General features: G+C 37.7%; 1 protein-coding gene across 4 annotated transcripts in view; it reads right to left on the bottom strand.

Moving 5' to 3' along the window:
- The window catches only part of LOC139720239 (uncharacterized), a 298,627-nt gene that overhangs the window by 211,319 nt on the left and 65,293 nt on the right, over positions 1–22,015 (bottom strand). For all 4 annotated transcript variants that reach the window (XM_071631603.1, XM_071631606.1, XM_071631604.1 and 1 more), the window contains exon 3: positions 13,984–14,073. In XM_071631603.1, the coding sequence (XP_071487704.1) occupies positions 13,984–14,073 (90 nt within the window). The remainder of the gene's footprint in view (positions 1–13,983; positions 14,074–22,015) is intronic.

Genomic DNA, 22,015 nt, shown 5'->3' with positions numbered 1-22,015 from the left:
CATGATGCACCATACGTGAGATTCAAAGAAATCATTGTGTGGTAAGTAGATATTACTACTCCTTCAAACAGTAGTGGAGAGTAGTATAGAATTCTGACGAAATGCAAGAAAGAGATAGGTTAAAAGTACACATTTACATTCAGTTTGAAAAGTGATAACATGCAAATATCCATGCATGGTAAATATAGCATTTATCACTATCAAATTTGGGATTTATTTTTTTTTTGCACACACAATAGATAGGTCACTGAAATGAATAATCAAAACACGGCCCATTTTGGGGGAAAATAGCAGATAATTACTTACCAATGGGATATTACGTATTGCCAACCTTTTCATATTGCGTGCGATTCACATGCGACATGGACAAGATAATGGACATGATATCCAATTCCATTTGCATTTAAAACCTATAAGTAGAATCATATTTGGAAGTGTGGGAACTGAGGTTTACAACAGTTGGGAACATATTTTTAAAGTCCTGGTGATGAGCGGCGTTCCCCATTAAGTGGATCAAGTGGTGATATGTTTTCCTAGCCCTATTGCCAAAAATATCACTTTGAGGAGCAGCAAAGGAGGCAGCCTCAGGTGTTGGGAATCAGAAAATTGAATTACAATCCCACCAAACGCATCGCCTCCTGACGCAGCCAGACACATGATATGTTGCCATGGTAACCAAAGCAGCAACGCCAACATCACTCAACTCTCGGGCGAATTCTGGAGAAGGATCCCAGGCACATGAGGAGTAAGGCAGTAACTGGGATACCATCCCGAGAGGATCGCATGCCTTGCAACCCGTGTTCTGGGATTAGCCGAAAGATCACCGCATGCCAACTCAGGAAGAAACAAAATTGTTCAACATCTGCGCCGAAACTTGTGTCATGACATGTGCAAAGGATCCTCTGTCTCGGAGCACAGGATCCTCTGTCTCAGAGCACAGCTTTGGTTCTAATGCTCTGACACAGAACAATAACCTTGGCCTTTAAAGTTATCAGCTTTGCAGATTCTTTTAACCCGTTGAGGACGGTTTGATTTTGCTACAAGACGCATTTCCCATAGATGCTTGCCCGAGTATACTCGGGACTCGTCCTCAACGGGTTAACAGCATTTTGGATGCAATTAATTCTTGAAATAAGAATCCAACCTCACAAAAAGTTGAACCAGAAGTATAGTTTTAAAGCACCCAGGCCCCCCTCCCCTATCCTCCATCCCAAGAAACCCCCCCCCCCAAAAAAAGATAAGAGCAACCCTCTCCAATATTATTATTCTATTTCATTCAATATTCAAACCTACATGGTTGACTACACATGAAAATTTCCATGTGTTCATGATTATGAAGACACACAAACTCAACCAGATTATTGTTTTTATTACAACTGATTGACAGATTGCCCATCAATGACATAAATAATTTCACTGATTTTTCAGTGTTTCAGGTCAGTAAGTGTATGAAAAATCCTGGGCATATATGCTGAGGTTGGAATATTGTTTTTACTGTAAGTTAAGATCAGATGTCTATCTAAGTTCCCACACGGAAATATGAAGGGGGGATGGAAGAAATATCCCTTTGCTTTGTATCCAGTAAAATATATTTTTGCTTTGTATCCAGCAAAACAGACTTTTGTGATTACGTCATTAGTCCTTTATGGAGGGGAGCACTACAAGTGTTGAATCTTCTTGCAGAGATGTTCCTTTCATTCACTATTTGATTTTTCCTTTTGCATGGCAATGTCACAGAAAGCACATTTTCCATTTATTACCATTTCCATCCATTTCTTTGGATGCTATACGACAGCTTTAAATCGGTGGAGAGTGTCTCCCTTTTAGAAGAAGTCGGATTCAACTCAGATGAAAGTGAACAGAGTGTTGAAGACTGTGTACGCTCACAGTCTGTCTGGAAAAATGTTGACATTCAGTACGTCTCAGCATACTGTCCCTAAACACACATACAGAAAGCGTTTTCTTGCATTTAGTTACAAAGTCATAGATAATCCTCTCTTCCATTTGGACAGTGAGGACAAGGTGATGGATAGGGTGTCCACAAGTTTAAGTCCCAGAAAAGAAAAATCGGACAGACGCTTCCACATTTTTAATAGATCACTAACGTCATACATGTAACTGAAAATCATCAACATCAAGGAAATATTTCACGTTTTCTAGACTCTGATATTTTCAGATATATTTACGTCAATACATGCTCTTTTCAATGAGGACTCTGCCTAGAGATGAAAATGAATCTCCCCAAATGAGAAACAAAAAATTATATGCTTGCAAATTTAAAACTTTAGAGCTGGTTTGCCCATGGTAGTAACATCATTCTTTCAGTAGGTTATAATGCAAAAATGATATCATGAAAATAACAACTTGGACATCAGCTTTCTTTTTTGCTTCTTTTTTATCATAAAGAAGCAGTATTACTCAAAAAAGACATTCAAAGAATTGATCTAGAAAAGATGATGTCAGAATTTTACAGGACGAAGTAGATATTGGCCCCGAAGACGGTCGGTTCATCGTCTCCTCAACAAACTGGAGTGTCATCTCTATCCAAGTCAACCTACACGGATTGCCGGCCATTAGTGCCCCAGAACCTCGGCAACTCTTGGCAACTTGTCGATAAAGCTCAAAAACAAAGCTATCGATTTCCTCCGGTTTCGGGTCCCTCTCCTGGATACTTTTCTTTCTGCTCGGGGCGGTCGAAAGAGCCATTTTCGAGACATTTCCACTAACATCATCTTACTTGAGCTTGTACTTAGCCGACATCAAACTGATTTACTAAATATTGATTATTGACTTGCCGTGACGTATCTTCAGGAACTCATTCAAGCTTACACGTAAGGAAATAATTTTCAAATCAATGACAATGAGAATGAATGTTCTTCTCGAACAGCCCCACCTGTGGGCATGGAAGAATAATAAAAAAAAAGAAATAATAATATTCTAAGAATTACGTAGCAAATGCTGGCTGTTACAGTTCTGCATCCCTGTTTAACAGTACCACCAAAAAAGATTTGCGTCTGTGTTTGTTACTCTCTTTAATCAGCAGAATTTGTCCGTTAAAAACATTTGCTCCACAGTGCCAAGTCCAAACATAAAATCCTTTTGTTTACTCCTGATTACTATTATATGCATGTGTTTTTTGAAGGCATACTTTTGTTCGTTCTTTTTGTTTGTGTAATTTTGATGTAATAGACTACTTGTGACTTCTTGAATGATAGGCACTTCATGACAGGTGTGCATCACTGTTATCATTTGATGTTCATATAAATATTATCATCATCATCATTAATCTTCAATATTATCACTATAAATTATCATTATCTTCCTTACTATTAAATATGTCCAAAGTCTGGATTTAGGCCCAGTAAATCCTTTGCTTGTTCTTTGTTTACCTGTTGAGATCTCATTAAAATAATTAATAAAGTATGCCATATGAGGAATAATCAATTCATAAGCTAAACACATCTAATTTATCTTCTCTCAATGCTTGATGAGCTCAAACACTTTAGAGCTGTTAACTTGTCATCTTTTCTATTGGCATGTTATTAATTCCTCACACCCAAAACAAAAGAAAATTAAACAAATTAACCCGTTGAGGACAGACTGATTTTGCTGCAACACACATTTTCTATAAACACTTGTCCGAGTATACTCGGGACTCATCCCCAACGGGTTAAAGCAATTAGCTACTACTAATAGGGGAGTCCACATTCAGTGGTTATAGTTCCCCATGGTTCAAGTAACAGGCAGTGGTAATGAAATATGGATTACAAGGATTGAATAAACCCCATATCATCAACAGTCAGCTATCAGACAGCCCTGTCAATCGACACAGACCACCAAACCACCAGCGGAGCTCATGATAGACACACAAGACATGGCTAGCATTGATCTTGTTTTCATTGTGACTGTCTTCTGTATGTGGTGAAGAATCAATCTCTTTTGCCAGCTGAGGTAAAGCAATGGTTTCACAAGATTTTCACTTGCCATCCAAAGACCTATTGAGATTCAATTCAGACTGGGACAATCCCAGTCAGGCGAGTATCGATCAGAGGAACGACCAAAAGGGCACACGCTGGTCAGATTCCCGCAATCGACTGCATCAGAGATCGCAACTCATGCGTACAACGGCGCCGAGCCTGGCTGGCGGGGAGCAAATCGTGTCCTACATTTGCAGATGCTGCTGCCTGCAACGGTGCGTGACCAGGAGATTGCCACACACTGGCATAAGATAGACTGCACGCCACAGCAGAATACAACCATTCCTGCCCTTACAAGTGGGAATCATTCCGATGCAATCATCTCTTGTATATTTGGATGCTCAAGAGCGAAGTCTTGCCACACTCAGAAGAGTACTGGGGAGCAGAGTAAAACCCATTTCAATCTTTCATCCATCACTGACATTGAGCCGATATGTTTTGTATCTCACTCGAAGTCTTTGCTACGCTGATTATAGTCTGCATGTATTTCCACTACATTTCTCAATTTCAATGCTTGTTTTATTCATACACATGTTTCTCCTTGAAGTGTCTTTACAGTAGTGTTTAGAGTCTTTCAATCAATTAACCTGCATTAATTGCACTTAGAAAAATAGACCAAGCAACTCACATGGTGAATTTAATAACATATCACATTTAATGCAACGTAGACCCTTTCTCCCTTCATTCATCTCCACGCTTACTGGACTTGATGATGAAGCTGCCAAAGTCTTGAATGGTAATTAAACTCCATGCATCATATGAGGCTTTCCCCTGGCCTCTTTTACTGGAGGCTCGCTGGGATGCTGTCTCATTACCGTAGCAACAAGTCATTGCCCTCCACTGATTCCTTTCTGATGGTTCCTTTTTTTTTTTTTATCCTGTCTCAAACAACATTCTACTTTCACCTTATCTGCGAGCTTCCCTACATACTTCCAGTGAAATCTGCGCCATTTCAGGCCATCTAAACGTGAATCAAAATGGCAGACTTAGAGGATAACGTTACTCATGATCTTGTAAAAAGCTACGGATAAGGAGGAATGTATATACAAATCAAGTTACACACTATGAAGTGTTCTTTCACTCAGAAGGGTGAACTAGTTTTCTCTTGAAGACTAATCTTTGCAAGGCAAGCCTTCTTATGTTCTTGTAAAAAGGTATACAAAACATTACATTTTCATTCAAATGTCTAAATTCTGTATTCCCCTTTAGAGCAGGGTCAGTGATTTCTGTCCAAAGCTTGAACACAATCATCATTCTCCGTCCGTGGATGAAGGAACCAGCTTTGGAAACTAGTGACTCCTAAAAAGATAACCAAACACTTCATAGACTTAGAGGTAGCACATAAAATCTAAGTTTATAATGTCATATGCCTCAACATATTTTCATGACAGTGTCATCCTAATCATAATCATTCTGCTTAATCCTTTAAGCCAACTGATTTATCAATGAATTTGTAGATATACCATTCTCTGAACCTTTAAGCTAATCTTACAAAAAAAAAAATGAATAAGCATCCTTTTTGATAGAGTATTTGTCAAAAAAAAAAACACATACATTGGCATGAGCCATACATCCAACATAAAATTACACACAGCTAATTCTTCCTTTTTACCTCTCCCTCTTGGCTTCCATATATGAAAAGAGAAAAGCCTCTTACAGGGTGATTTCTTGTCACTGGCATTGCCCTAGGAGGGTACAAATCTTCACATCATAAATATCTCAATTGATGCTCTGTCATTCTACAGAGCTGTTGTCAACATATACAATACACCGTCAAAAAGTCTACCACTTCATGCACTTTGGTTGGATGATGTCATATCTTGCCAGAGAACACAAACATTACTACAATGCTTACTTCCGAACACGTGAAACACCATCATATTGTGGAATATGGGTATTATGATTATTGCTAGAACTTTTCAGGAAAAGGAAAGACAACAAATGGTTTTCTATAACCCAATGCCATGAATATAAATAGATTTCTGTGAGTGTGCATACTTTGTTTCATCCATGTGAGTCTTCAACAGATTTCAACATGAGAGTCATACCATGAGGATTTCTGAGAAGAGAGGAGTTGCAACACTCGGCAGAACAATTAGACCGGTTGAAAACGCTCTCCGCTGCATCGTCCCGGATATTACGCAGACTTATCGACAAGGTCTGGCAGCCACAAGTGAGGGAGATAACCACCTCTCTCAGTCCCACGCACGACACCGTTGGATCGGCCAGAGCAAAATGTACGGAGCAAACTACCTTTTTCATTTCCTGGACTTGCAGGTTATTCAAGTTGTGGGGTTCCTTGTTGCTGTTGTTGTTGTCTTGTATCTTTTGTCTAATTTTTTTTTTCTCACACTCAACGACCAAATGATGGTTGCAGGCATTTAAATCACCACCAGCCAGTAATTTGCAGTCACTTTTACAAAGTCCATTCAGGACAGTAGAGGTCAACTACAGGACAAATCAGCCCACTGAAATGCTACACAAATAGGCTGTCATGGATAATTTTGATTAGTTTTTCTAGAATCATGCATATTCCTGTCCTGAAACAACTTTTTTTTTCTATTTGTTTGATATGATATTACGGTTAAAGCGTGGCTAAATTTGGGGGGTTTATGACAATGCTACACTTACATATTTGAGTTTTTCTTCCAATTCTATTTCTTCTTTATTTTTGGAGTAAAATGTTGATAATTACATATGGTACACATTCCTTGGAGGAAAAAACAAAAGAATGCCAAAGTGTTTTCTTTTTTTTCTGAACGAGTGGCGATTCAGAAGATTTACAGATGTTACTGGCACAATGATAAAAAACGATGGAATGAGATCGAAACTAGTAGGATCAATCGCAAGGATGAATTACACCTGTTTACTGACTCTTCCGAAATAGAATCCAGAGAGTAAATAAGCAAAAAAATAAAAATAAATTCTCCCTACACCTTTCGCAACAAAACAAACAACACGGTGGAAGAGATTCCTTGACTGACTGCATAGAGACGCGAATGTAAGTGTAAACAAACGCAGATGTGCTATCGACTGGGAGCCATTCTATCTTAGTCCCTTGAAGCGGTCGATGGCCAGGACAGAGTCAAAACATTTCCAGCAGGACGAGTCACTAATATAAGTGCGGCCGCTGTCAGTGTTATCGCGGTGTTCTCGGCCCGGGCAGTCTTAGCGTTTGGATTCTCCGCCCTGTGCCAGGGGTATCGTCTTGCTGAAACAACATCTGAGCAAATTAATTCCACTGATTGATGGTGTGGAGGGCAGGCCAGTGTGAATCTGATGAGGTAAACCGTTTGGAATCACTTCTAGACGAGGCAAATTGTAAAGAAATTGAAACAAGTGACGCATCCGCGAATCACCCACCTCGGCCCCAGAAGGCAGCTAAAAATAGCCACATTACTACTGTGACTACAAAATGTCTCTTACTGGTCAACATTTTGATAGGTTTGTATGTTACACAACAATCACCTTCATCCTCATTACGCCAAAGGTTTTATATTTCATCCCCAAAACTTTCAAGACAAAATCATTCCCTCTGCAGAAATCACACAAAAACCACACATTTTGGTCTTTTTTCAGGCTTTTGGGGAGAATACAATGCATACTTCTTCAAGGTACTAAGATCATGTCATTTTATTGAATTCATAATTAATCAGGACTTGTGAAGGCAACATCAAAAACAATATCAGCTGCACAACACTTATTTATTTCATGTGATAAATTAATGCAGAACCACAAACATAGTCAGTAAATTCAGCTGTCCAAAGATCCAACGATGCGCAGTGAGATTTATCATAAAGAGCCTGATTTATTGTAAAACAGAATCTACTGCTGACAGTATCTGTATTTACTAAATGAACATTTCAAAAAATGAAAATGAATAAGAAAGAGAAGAAGACACTACAACCCTTATTGTCCGAAGCCAGGGATCTTGTTTGAAACTTGATGTTATTAAACTTGAAGATTTATGTGGATATTTTAGACAGAGAGGAAAAGTTTACATGGGAGAAAAATTCTCATTGATTCCACAGTCCCTATTTCTCCATCCTCTCAAATAATTTTTTTTCAGTTGTTGTTTTAGGATAGATTTACAAAAATCCTTTCTGCATGCCAGCTTCATGTATTTATTGATTGAATGAAGGCAGAACTTCTTTCCTTACACTATTCAATGTTGCTTTTCTGTTAATCTTGCAGATGCAGTTTTAGATTACATTTTACAATCAATAATTTCCTCACTGGAAAAAAAAATGAAAGATGTTTCTCAAGTAGTTCTGGGAAAGCAAACCTAGGATGCATGATGATTGCTACATGTTTTTGGAGAATACCGGAATGCAGAGATACATTATGCATGCTACTAGTTTTGTGATTACACCCCCTCCCCCCCCCCCCCCACCCCAAACAATCAACCGGTTGAATGTTTACATGGATTTTTCAGAGAAGGGGGTATTCAACCATTTGGTTCTAACTCTGAAGCAATTCCTAGAGTTACTGTGTCCATTATCTCTAGGTACAGGGATATGGTTTTTACGAAGATTTGATAAAACAAACCAATAACTTAAATAGACCTTCAGAATTCATTATCCAAGGTACAAATTGGCTCTATCAAATTTACACCCTTTAAAAAGTTCTCAGAATTTCTGTCCACATTTATGGTCAATCAATACGAACATAAAGTACTGTATACGTTGAATATTTTGCGAGGTTTTTATTTTTGCGAATTTTGCGAGTCAGCTGCTATTTGCGAAATTAAAGGACAAGTTCACCTTCATAAACATAAGGATTGAGAAAATGCAACAATATTAGCAGAACACATCAGTGAAAGTTTGAGGAAAATTGGACAATCGATGCAAAAGTTATGAATTTTTAAAATTTTTGTGTTGGAACCGCTGGATGAGGAGACTACGACAGCTTGTGAGTCATATGCGTACAACAGTATAAAGAAAATGTAAAAGGAAATTCAACATATTTTCACTTTTTTCGCATAATAAAAGAGCACTTGACTTGCCTCTTTCTAAAGGCAGGGGGAATAATATTACCCATAACATGTGTCGGTAAGGAGTCAGGGGAATGTGTACTTTTTTCAAAAGATGGAATTTTGTGAAATTCTCTTTATATTTTCCTTATATTGTTGTACGCATGTGACATCTAAGTTATTCATACATAGCAGTAGTCTTCTCATCAAGCGGGTACTGCACAAAAACTTCAAAAATTCATAACTTTTGAACGGATTGTCTGATTTTCCTCAAACTTTCAATGATGTGTTCTACTAATATTGCTACATTCTCTCAATCCTTATGTTTATGAAGGTGAACTTGTCCTTTAAAAAAACGCAGAAATATTGACTCTGATCCTGATATGAATGTGATGCACGTGCAACACATTTCTCCGTTCGGTACAGGACTCCATGATCGCGAATTTAACCACTCACGAAATCATTGGTAAGTCTCGATTCGCAAAAATTTAGATTCGCAAAATATATGGCGTATACAGTACCGGCATGCCACTTCCTGTTGTACTCATTTACATATACATTTTCGCCAAACAAGCCTACGACTGTGATGATACTATTGTAAAAGCTGCCATTTTCGCATACAGATATTTTCGCAAATGAGGTCAAAGACATTTTTATGACAGTTTCTTTTCACGATTTTGAATTCAAAGCTATTGTAAGTACACTAATGCCTGTCCATTTGCGATATTTTTGCACCCCAGCAGTGACTCAAGCAATTTGCAAAAATCAAACCCTCCCAAAAATAACAGTTTTTACAGTAGTTAGCTTTCCACCAGTCAGGAACAACCTCTGTAGTAAAGAGTTGCACAAGATTCGAATATGGTGTCAGTTTACTGGTCTGCTGACATGACATCAACTGCCCCCCCCCCCCCCCCCCCCCCCCCGGTAAAACAGTGTTTGATGAGCAATGTATCAAATTTTGGCATGGATTGATAAACTGATCACAGGAATATGGCATGTTGAATGTAAGCCGTATGGATGATCACATCAGCTAACAGGCAACGGATTACTGTGCCAAATATTCTTTCTGACTTACGAATCATCTTACAAAAGGAAACCAAAGCCCAAAGAGAAATGTGGATTGAGTGAAAGCAGCAACATTAGTAGAACTTATCCGTGAAAGTTTGAGGAAAATCTGACAATCGATGTAAAAGTTATGAATTTTTCAAGTTTTGGTGTTAGAACCGCTGGATGAGGAGACTACTAGAGTTCATGACGTCATGTGTGGACAACAATATATGGAAAATATAAAGGGAATTCCACCAAAAAAAATACAAATTTTTCATGAAAATTACATATCTCATCAACTTGATACAAACATATGTTAAGGGTTGTAATTATTTCCCCTGCTTTCTGAAAGCAGTTAGTCAAGAGCTCTTTCATTATGCTAGAAAAGTGAAATCATGTTTAATTTTCTTTATGTTTTCTTTTTGTCCTCACATGATGTCATAAACTCATGTAGTCTCTTCATCCAGTGGTTCCAACACAAAAACTTTAAATATTCATAACTTTTGCATTGATTGCCTGATTTTCCTCAAACTTTAAGCAGCAAACTAAGCAGCATTCAACTGAATATGCGGAGGGCACCCTATCAACCATTTACCAAAAATGAACTTCCGCCAATCTTTGTTGGCCATATGGGGTTACTACTCAGTCAGGGCTGCAAGTTCTGAAGCTTCTAAGATCAAAGAGAGTTCTTCTTCCATGTAACATGCAATGTAAAATATTTGCCATCTACTGACAGATTTGCTTTGTTATTTGGTTTCTTTGACATTAAGAGACACCATAGCCAAATGCCAGTCGGTCATTCAAATTGACCTGTATACAGAACAAGACTGGCGGTGATAACCTCGTCGTGGGCTGAAATTTGCAATGCATCCCATTTCTCCCGGTTTGCTCGTCCGCATCCCCCCATCGGCCACCACCGGTGTCCCTCCTCCACAAGATATTGCTTGCCTATTCCTCCCGGGCCAGGTTTGGCAGAATTAGTGCAGGAAATAAGGATGCTATTACCCCCATTGAGCGGGGCAAGACCGTCAAGAGAAACCGCCTCTCCCGCTGCTCTCATTCTCCAGCCATAGCTGGTGGGCACGATGGTTTACAATTGCAGTCTTTACCTTTCCCTCTCTTTTGGGAGGCGGTCATTCTGCCCTACCATTCAACAAAAGAAGTAAAAAAAGAAGCCTGCTTTGCAAATCTCCCAAAACTAATTGCAGCGTTCCTAATCAACTTTCCCATTCAAACGGCCCTCTTTGTAAAGCAATATTGTTTCTCCTGAATTACAGCTCCGCTGTGGTTTTGGGGATACCACAATCAAAGAAGTACTACACAGCTTCTTTACCCTGTGACAGCAGTCTCTACGAAGACATCACACACCATGATATAAAAGTTTCAGCAACATGATCTTACAAACAAAATTTTGGATATATTGAATACACACCCTGTAAAATGAACTCTCGTCAATTGTGTTGTCTTACCAATCACACAGTTACAATTTAATTGAGTGAAGGATCCTAATCAAGCTTTTTATTTTTAGTTTTGATCATTTGTGACAAGTCTGCTTTAAAAGAAATTCATTAGGATTTTTTTTTCCTGTAATTTGAGTTTGGTATGAACCAATTTAGTTTTTGATAATTTCCTCTCTTTTTTTCTTTGATTCAACTAATATATCTCAGCTTCACATTTTCATAAAAATTATTCAGATATATCAAAAGTTAGTGAGTTAAGATAAATGGCAAAACATTACTTTCCGATATGATTTCATAAAATAGTGACGTCTTACTTTTCTGTACAAAAAAAAATAAAGATTCAAAAAATAAAACACTAAAAGAAATTATACAGTGTGCACATATTGCAAGTTTTGATTTAATGGGAAAATACGAGTTTCTTAGACTACATGTATATACTGTAAGAAAACCAGTCAAATCTATGGGACACATTTCCTTTAGTAACTTTAGCACTCTTGGTATATTTAATTAGAGACAGATTTTGCTTCTTATCACAATGACACAGATAGTTTAAAACAATATAGATAACCTAAACCTCAAATGTTTCCCTATTCTAGCTCTACAAAATATCAAATGACTTAAAGCCACTGACTCCTGGCTGAAGATAGAAGCCAGCACTAGCTTAAAACAAAATATACCTTTTTACTTGTCTGAGATTTGAAAGTTTGTTGTTTTTTTTTTTCTCCCCGAGGATGAAGCTCGATTTCAGAGGCGAGTAGTCACCAACAGTAAAACCAAACCAACAGAACTACCTTTCAAGTTTCAATTACCCCAGCTTTCTGTTGCCATGGTAACACAAACGCATTTACGCTATAAAATTAGTCATTTGGAGACCTGATTTGGCTTGGTAGCCCAGTTTACAGCTTGTCTAGAAATAACACGAAGGCAAGAAAACAAAAGAGCAATTTTTTTAAGTGAGGGGAGCTCGCACAGACACAAGATCCGAGAACGAGAGATCATTTCCGGTTGCTATCGATAAACGACGCAGCTGCACTACGACTCTGAATTGACATTTAGTATATTAATTTGTTTGTTTGTTTTTTATTGTCTACATAGGTAAAACTTAAGAAGGCTTCTTACAGCTGCATGAGATGAAAAACAAGAAGAAACAAGGACAGAGATAAAAACAAGAAAAACTAGAAATTTGAGAGCAGTATGTGAAAAAAAAGGAAGAAATGGAAAGAGGAACAGGACAAAAATGAGAACAAGAGGGTCTAACTATAAAGAAGATAAAGTAGACAAGAGATGACTTTCTATGATAAAATCTTATGATAAAAAATTCAATGATGATACATATCTGTTACATGAATATTTCATGAGGAGTACATTTTGAGAAGCTGGTTCAAGTACCATTTTTTTGGTCATTGACAAAAGCTGTTTCGTCGGATTCTACTAAAAATTTTTTTTTTTTAATGAAATCAATTCTATTCACATTCACTTTGCTTTGACTATAGTAGAGAGCAATTACATCAGCACTTTTCAAAGCACAATCATAACAAACTTATGGCTTGAGGCTTGCAAAACACTTTATACAAACTTCACACATTGTCTTCATGTTCACATCACAGCTGGGCAGAAGAGGGCAGTATACACATTATTACAGGTACCTAAATTAAGTGTTTCCTACATACACTCACTGGGGGGAAACCACTCGACTTCGGCTGTTCACAATTTCACCATTTCTTCCTCTTCACCTCTATTTTCAACTCTCTCTCTCTCTCTCTCTCTCTCTCTCTCTTTCCCTTTCTCACTTTGCTTCTCTTCTTTCTCCTGTAATCAATACTCCAAATTGATGTTGCTGGTTCAGTTTTTGTATAATTAGAATGGAACTAAATTGATTCTCCTTTTTTTTTCTTCCTCAGCCCTATAATCTTAGTATCTTCCATGTGTGTGTGTGTATGTATATAAAATGTATACATATTTATATCTACATATAAAATGATATACCTAGAAAAAAAAAATGTATACATTCCTGTACACAACATACCAAGAAAGCACACATGATATGTTGAGGAGAAGGTTTTTATCACTTACAAAATAAATGATGAATGCAATTCCGCTCCTTGGATGTAAATTTTGGTTTCAACAAATGCACCATTATCATTAACATTACAGTCAGTGAGTTTGAAAACACACACACACACAAATACATACTACAGAATGGATAAAATGTTCCTATACACCAGTAAATCATTAGTTACCTCCTGTCAAAACTGAGCTGGGGCTAGACCACGATTCAGCTGGGACAAAACCAGAGGCACATTCACACCGGTGACTATGCCTGACTTGTATCTATGTGGAGCCTCTAGACAAATCCCTGATTAAAGTGGCAGTGTGAAAGGGGATTGTCAAGTTAGAATTATCAGTGGTAGACTGGCTCTTTGGCCACAAAATATGACAAATCGGTTTCGTACGCATGACAAGCAAGAGTGATGTTGAATCACTGTCATCCTGTTTCCATGGTAACTGGTAATGATCAGTTGCTTACCTCATGTGGGAGAGTGCTGAACGTCACTTTCCTGGCGGACTTGGTCTTCTGCTGCACAATGCTGGTAGGCTCTCCTCCAAACTTGAACGACTGCAATAATTGAACGAAAAGAGAAAAGAATGATCATAACAACATGCTTTTTGTTCTCTGTAGATCCAATGAGGACATCTGGCTTCTGGGTCATAAAGTGAGGGGAAATACAATGATTATATGAGTTACGACACAGGATTCACTTTACACCTACAAAGGTGACATTTTTTGTATGAACAAGGAAACCTGTTTTAACAAGGTCACCAGGATGGCCGATTTCACCTTGTTTTAACCAGTAACTTAATGGTGACACACTAAAAAACAAACGAGCTAAATACAACAATGGAAAATTCGGACCACTGACTTCACCATATTAAAAGCTGTACCTCATTGTTAGCAAGCTAGTTATAAAGGAGGTTTCCTGTATCAAAATGCATATACCAATGATTGCATTCTTGCTCTTTCATCACAACTGATCAATTTGTGCTCTCTGTCAAGTAGTATTTATGAGGGAAAAGACAATGGTGATATTTAATGCATTGAATCGACGGATATAATACTAGCATTCGTCACAGATCAGTTGCCAAAACCGCCACTTACAATCACTCATCACTCTCAACGATGCAGTGCAGATGTTCCTTATTGTATTACATTACCCGGTAATACAAGTTAATGATCAATCACAGGACCAATTATCCTTCCAATCATTTGGTATGTTAACAGCATCAATACATTGTGAATCAATATGATAATTTGTAAACAGAATCACCCACAGACATTTCATCAGTAGTAACATCCCTTTCATACATTGGACCCAGTGTGTCTGGACATGAAAATAATCAGTCTTCTGCCCTCTATTGGCAAACAGCATGACAGTCAGTCCTGAAGAGACACAGCGGAGGCTGCTATAGTGCCAATAACCCCAGTCCAGCAGCCTACACTCTTCACAAGTTTCTCATTATTTCTATATCTTACAGCTCAATATCAATAATTTCTCATATAGAAACAAACACAATGAGCTTAATATTCAACAATTATAGATCACATTGATAAAGATCCTTTATCTGATAATAAGCAAGTCTGTTCAGCTATCCTTTTTTATATATTATTGTTTGGAATTTGATTGATTGGTCTCACACCGTGGAGAATGATATAATGCATAACAATATCTAAAAACTGATTTTTCATATCTAGTTTTAAGCTGTGCACATTGCAATCAGTATGCATAAATACAACATAACCTTATAACACATCTAATCTCAAACAGAAACTTACTAAGTCACAATTTTGTCAGTGAAGCAGTGTACACACACAAAAAACCACTCCTTCACAAAAGTTATGCAGAAAAAAAAAAACCTCAGATAAAACAAATGGGTATACCAATAATCCAAGCACTGCGTGACACCAATTTCCACTATAAGATACGACTTTCAATATAGGTTTTTACTAAACCTGTGATTGAAACACTGCTCTGAAATGTGTTCTTCAAAAATAATAATGGTCAAGCGGCAACCATGAATAATGCAAGAAGTCTTGCCCATCAAAGAATTCACCCATTACAATTATGACGCACACTATTACAAACTGATTACGAAAAAACTTGAATATCACAAGTTAGTTAGAAAATGCTCGTTGCTATTACAGGAAATTGAGATTGAATAACAGCCCAATAAGATAATAGGGCTAAGTCACCTGTTGTGATTTGCAGGTATACAAAGAGAGTCAGCAGCAGATAATAGAGCACAAGGAACTGAATGTACCTGTAGTACTCCAAAATAGCAGAATGGCTGCATTCTTTATCTCTTTTTGTGCTTTGTTTACCAATCAGCTCATATGTTCTAAACCAGTTACCAATGAATACGGACTACCCCATCCTCTGATACTCTAGTGTGTCACAACGACACAATGGCTGGGACCTCAGACCATCTTATCGTCATGTATGAATGGTTGTTCTACATGCCAATCTTTGGGAGGAACGAACAAGATGCCATGAGTGCTGATGTTTGTTAACCCATTGAGGATGGGCTGATATTGCTACAACATTTCCCATAGATCCCTGCCCGATTATACTCAGACTCGTCCTTAACGGGTTAACAGATCTGATACTAAATGACAATGACCTTAATGCCGACTCAACAGCTTTAGAAGTTCAGATTTAGCACACAAGGACATAAAGGGTTAAATAATTCTGAATTTTAAACAAACTGAAGGGGTATCAACAAAAAGTCTTAATAAAAATCAGCAGATTTTGTTTCAATCTGATCCTGTCATTTAATCCAAAAATGTCTGAAGGTGATGGATAAGACTGATATGATGTGATCATGATTCACTCAGCTGATGGGTTACAAGGCTAAAAGATCATATCCCCAATCTCCCAAGAATCTCAGCTGACCCCCCCCCCCCTCCCCCCCCCGCCCCCCACAATTTATTTGCTGGAATTATATTGATGACAAAATTATGTTCCTCCTACAAGCCAAGAACAACTCTACAAATGCCAATGTTTATCTCATGATAATCCAGAATCAAGGTACGAAAGACTTTAGGGAGCTTCATCCTCAAAATCAGTAATGATGTCACATTTAATATGATAGCAATTATATTCACTATTACAAAATGTGTAGCAACTATTGATTATAGAAATAAAGCTGTGAGTGGATTGCAGTCAACAAGTTATGACTTTAAGTATTTTTTTTTTTTAAGTATTGGGGGGGGGGGAGATAGAATGAAAACATGGGAAGAAAACGATGAGGAAAGGAAACTGTTGGTGTTTGAACCGAAGAGTCTTGGAGATGCGTGACGAATGATCACTCACTGCTTCGAACATGTTGCCGTATGTGTGGGCGTCTGGTTCGTCGAAGAACGGCCACAAATTAGGGAACATTGACAGAACCGAACCTGGTCACATGATCATGGCAAATCAAGTGGGGGATTACATGTAACCCTGCAGGAAATCAGCTTCCACTCTGAAGTGGAAAGAGGGGAATGTACTTGACTGCAGGGTAAATGGAAGTGGCATAGATTACATTAGGACGAGGTGGAAAGAAGCCCTAATCATCACTCTGCTTTGAAATCGGTCAAGTCAGAAGCAAGCCAAGCTGATGTAGGCTGGCAGGGGAGAATGGAACAACAATAATCTTTCAATCCACAACCTCTGCACTTCGATTCATTTGCTCTAGTACTACACATTACTCAAGCCAAACAAACATTCAGATTCTACAAATGTCCCTTCAATACTCATGAATTTTGTTCGCACCTGGAACTCAGCAATCATTAAATACCAGTCAGAATCTAATGTCTCACACTTTATATACATGACGTTCATCCTCCATCAAGCACTAGTTCTCATGGAGTGGGTTTTTTCTTCAAATATGAATATTATGAGTACTCCATAATTTCAGGATAAAATCTACGGCATGCTTTCAATTCAAATACTTTTAATAGAGGATATCATTGATAAGATAAGGTTTCCACTCAGTTTCGCCTCTGGTGAAAAGTCCTGAAACATTGCATTTTAGTCTAATTTCTCTCTAAGTTTACTCTGGGCGTATTCTGACTTCACATTTGGTCCATTGTAGGATTATTCTGAGTTGACTTTGGGCATTTACACAGATGTACATGTATTACAGCTCTATTTCAAGCATATATGGGGAACAAAAAAAAAAACACAATCCTTATATTATTCTTCATGTGTAAGGTCCTTCAATACCACATATTTGGCATCACTATATCTATCTATTCATCTATTAACCAATCTATTTATGCCTTTATTTTATTCTTATTACAAAGACGCAAGAAAGAAGGGTTCCAAGAGTGTTGAAAATAATCAAGAAAAGAAATGCAATTTGACATTGAAAATTTCAGACAAAGATGTTAAAGTGACACACTTACAATAATTATGGGAAGGATTTCCAGGTGGAAACCGAAGTTCCTCATCCTCATTTTCTGCAAGTATTGACAGGCACTTGAAAACCAGTGACATTCATGTTATGGCACTGGTATTTATACAAGGCAGCCACATACAAAGTACCACAGGTTAGCAGATGAGAAATAGAAATGATACTACCATAATACTACCATAGAAAACGAAGAGTAAATATCATAAATCCTGTTTCACATGTTTCCTCTATTTCTGTATAGATTAAGATAGATAACTGAGAACATATTTTATTCGGCTAGATAACTTGGTCCACTTCTACGTATGTCATGGCAATTAAAGCAAATTCAAATAAAAGAACATATCTTTTACAACCTAGAAAGCCAGAAATAAGAAACTGACTTTCATCAACATAAAATAAAATGCTATCATGAATGTCTTCTCAGCCAGAAATTACTGTTCAAGCTTGCATACGTACTTGTCGTCTTATTAATGAAAAATTAATATTTTATGAAATTCTTACACCTATGATTGGCTTGACTCATTGGACAGGACAATTACATGTCACAATATATTTTTGTTTTTGTCAGTAGAGCTGGTGAGTTTGATGTTGGTAAAGGTGGTACTCAGCAGGTGACTAATGTCCAACTGTCTCCAACCTGAGATTCTCTTCGAGAAGTAGTATCATTCACATGTACACATATATCCCCATCAATTAGCTATTTTCATGGGGGGGGCATTGTTTTCATTTGATCTTCAGGGACATTATAGGGAAAAATATTTATGATGAGAAGACATGGATAGATTTTTTCAAAAAAAAATAAATCCACACTTCACACTCAGATAATTGAGAAGTGTGGTGAGAATCAGATGGACTCGGCCTCATTACGGTCTTACTAACGATTCTGCATCACGTGCCGTCACTAACGAAGATCTGCTCGAGCGATTTAGCAGCCATGATGAGTCACAGACAACATTTTACGCTGAGGCGAGAGAGACGGATCACGGTGGCTTCTTCTCTCGCTTAAATTTCTTTTCACAATGACTGCACCACTAGCTGGCGCCATACATTCGTAAGACTGTGCAATAGAAATAAATTGCATTATAGAAGAAGAGGCATGAGGTGTGAGGTTCACAGACATGATCTCATAATCTTCTTTTTAGGTGCGAAGCTGGGAGAGGAGTAATCAAATTTCTTTCAAAGTTTCGGTATATCTGTTACAATCCTCTTTCGCCTAGGACAGCCTCAATTAGGAGTTTAAAATGGATACAACTTTGTGTGATATGCACATTGTTCAATCTCACACATGTACATATTGTATTCTTGTTCTCACATTCATGTACATGCAAGTTTGATAAGCTATCTCTACAAAAGATTCTATTTATTGCTTACCATGATAATTTATGGCAAATTACTCATCACCTAATCATATCAACTCTCTGCATGCCACATTAATTCATTGTACAAAGGTATTTGAGTGAAATTTGTGTACATTTAACTCATTGGTTAAGAAAGGGTTAATAAAGAAGTTTAAGTGATTGATGATTTCAAACTGCCAGTCCTCCCCCCCCCCCCACTCCCAACCCCCATTCCATTTGGCTCCTTTTGTCTCACACATATCTAATGTCAACTTTCGTTGCAGTCTTTCTAACTGTACAGATATTTCAAACATCATGGAAATGAATCCAACTTCTCATCAACTGATAACCTACTATCCCAATGCATCCTATTTACTGTAAAACATGATATATTCGCGGCATGAAATTTTCACGAATTGGAGCTGACAGCCTTTTTCGTGGCATGAAATTTTCGCGAAGTGCCACTGGCGTTCAATGCATATAGTGTAAACAAGAACTTTCGCGTGCATTTTAATTTCGCGAATCTTGGCGCTCGCGAAATTCGCGAAATTAAAGTGCACACGAAAATTCCTCGTTTTACAGTATAGGACACAGATGACACCCCTGACTGATGAGCTGAGAGTCTTCATCTATCTCACAGACATCAAAACAAAGTTATGCTTTTGATCATTAAAAAGAAAACCATCTCATATGATGAACTTAAGCATTACACACTATGGACTAATATTGGACTTACTATATTTTCTTAGATTTGAACAAAAGTGTCTTGTATCCCCTCATTTGAGCACAAACTGTCCTCACAATCTAATGACAAGAAGGGCATTGTACTTTTATTTCTCCTCAGTCTTTTAAGAATGAGTATGTCAAAAAAAATGAGTGAATATGATGACTTATAGAATTATATATTGATCTACCAAGGCAAGAAGATATCAAACAGAGAAGATACTGACAACCTATTTCTAAAAAGCATGATAGCTCCAATTAGGAGAAAGATTACCATTCGCACGACTACCCCCTTTAAAGCGTGTGTCCAGCGGACAGTGGAGATAGCTCTGTGCTCCCTGTGATGGGTATGAGGCATACGGTTTTCCCTATGAGTCACCAGAGCTAGGGTGGATCACCTGACTTGCTCCATCTCGCTCGGACTCCCGCCTCCCTGTTGTTGTTGTTGCTCGCATTTTTGTTTCCTTCTTTCTTTCTTTTTTTGGCTCCCAAGATTTATGGCAGTGATGATACCAGCTCTGTCTCAGAGCCTGGTGCTAAGATGCACGGATGAGTTGGGGTAAGATGAGATGCGCGTGTTCACATTCTACTTCAGCATCATCATTTTCGCCATGGCAACAAGCAGCAAAGAAGTGAGGATGCTACTTTGAAGAGGATAATGAAGCACCCCTTCCAAAGAAAGTTTTACTATTCCCCCCCCCCCAAAAAAAAAAAAACCTTTTTGAATGCTTTACCTTCTGTGACTTCCTTGTGATGGATGTAATAATGTTTATTTCTTTTACATACTTCTTCATATTCTTGTTCTGTGACATATGGGGCAAGAGAGATATTATAGTTACATTTCTAGCAAATGAGAACTCATACTAGCACTGCAGATGCAATGAGGAGAAATGTGAACATGTGAACACAAACATTTGATTGAAATATACCAAGGGAAATTTCATAACAGTTAATGATGAGGCAAAAGAGAATCCAAATATCCGGAATGAAAACAATCTTGAAAAACGGACGCACTCCATTATACAATCTTGATAAATAGCATCTGAAGATGAGAATATATACCTAGACATGTGCTTATCACTTTTCCATGATACCAAGATATATCCAACTTTTCATGTGCCATGCAAATGAATTGCTCCATGTCACAAGGTTAGTGTAAAATATCAACAAATCTCTCACTAATCCAGTATTGGGAACTTGGCAGATTATGGCACTCTTCAAATTATCTGGACGCAAACACCGGTACGGAGGAGAAATTTTGAAGAGAAGGACCAAAGTATGCGGTATTACTCATCCCATATAATCAAATTCTGTGTTACTGGATTTGTTAATCATTTATGGATCATTTCGTGGTTGGGTGAGCACTGGCTGCAGCCATATACTCACACACTGACACTTCTGGATTTTGGAGGGAAAAAAAACAGCGCTGTATGTGTGTATGCATGTCTGTGTGTTTGTGTATGTGTGTTGATGTGTGTGTTGATGCTTGTGTGAGCATGCGTGTGTGTGTTCATTTACAACAACACACATAGTCAAGCTTTATCAATATGGTAATTTACACTCTGTTTTGATATCATTATCATCAGTATGTTCATAATCACCTTTTGACATTTTTATTGCCAATATTTTATCATTAGTAGTCATAGAACATAGGAGTTCCTAGGTACATGTAGTAGTATCACAACTACATATATTAGCAGTAGATAACCATCATTAATTCTGGAAATGCCACGACTAATTAGTTTCAATAAATATGTGGAAGGGTTGATTGCACATGCACCTCTTTTGAGATCAAATACTCATTAGGTCATTTAGAAAATGAGTTCATCCTTTTGCAATCAGAAATTGAATTTCATTATGATAATTATGCAATCAGAAATTGAATTTCATTATAATAATTACTATCACTGTCATACGGTTCCATGATATTTGCTCCTGCGACACTTGCTCTCGTGAAATATCTGCATGCGATGCCAAACATAAATTCTACCCACAAGCATAACCCTAATCCTAATCGTAATCCTGACATCAAACTAAAGATAAACC

This window comes from Diadema antillarum, unplaced genomic scaffold (genome assembly GCF_040938485.1).
Source record: "Diadema antillarum isolate AM-2024a unplaced genomic scaffold, OU_Dant_1.0 scf00000124, whole genome shotgun sequence".
NCBI lineage: Eukaryota > Metazoa > Echinodermata > Echinoidea > Diadematoida > Diadematidae > Diadema > Diadema antillarum.
Note: the sequence above shows the minus strand (reverse complement) of the source record. Positions and strands in the feature narration are given on the sequence as shown.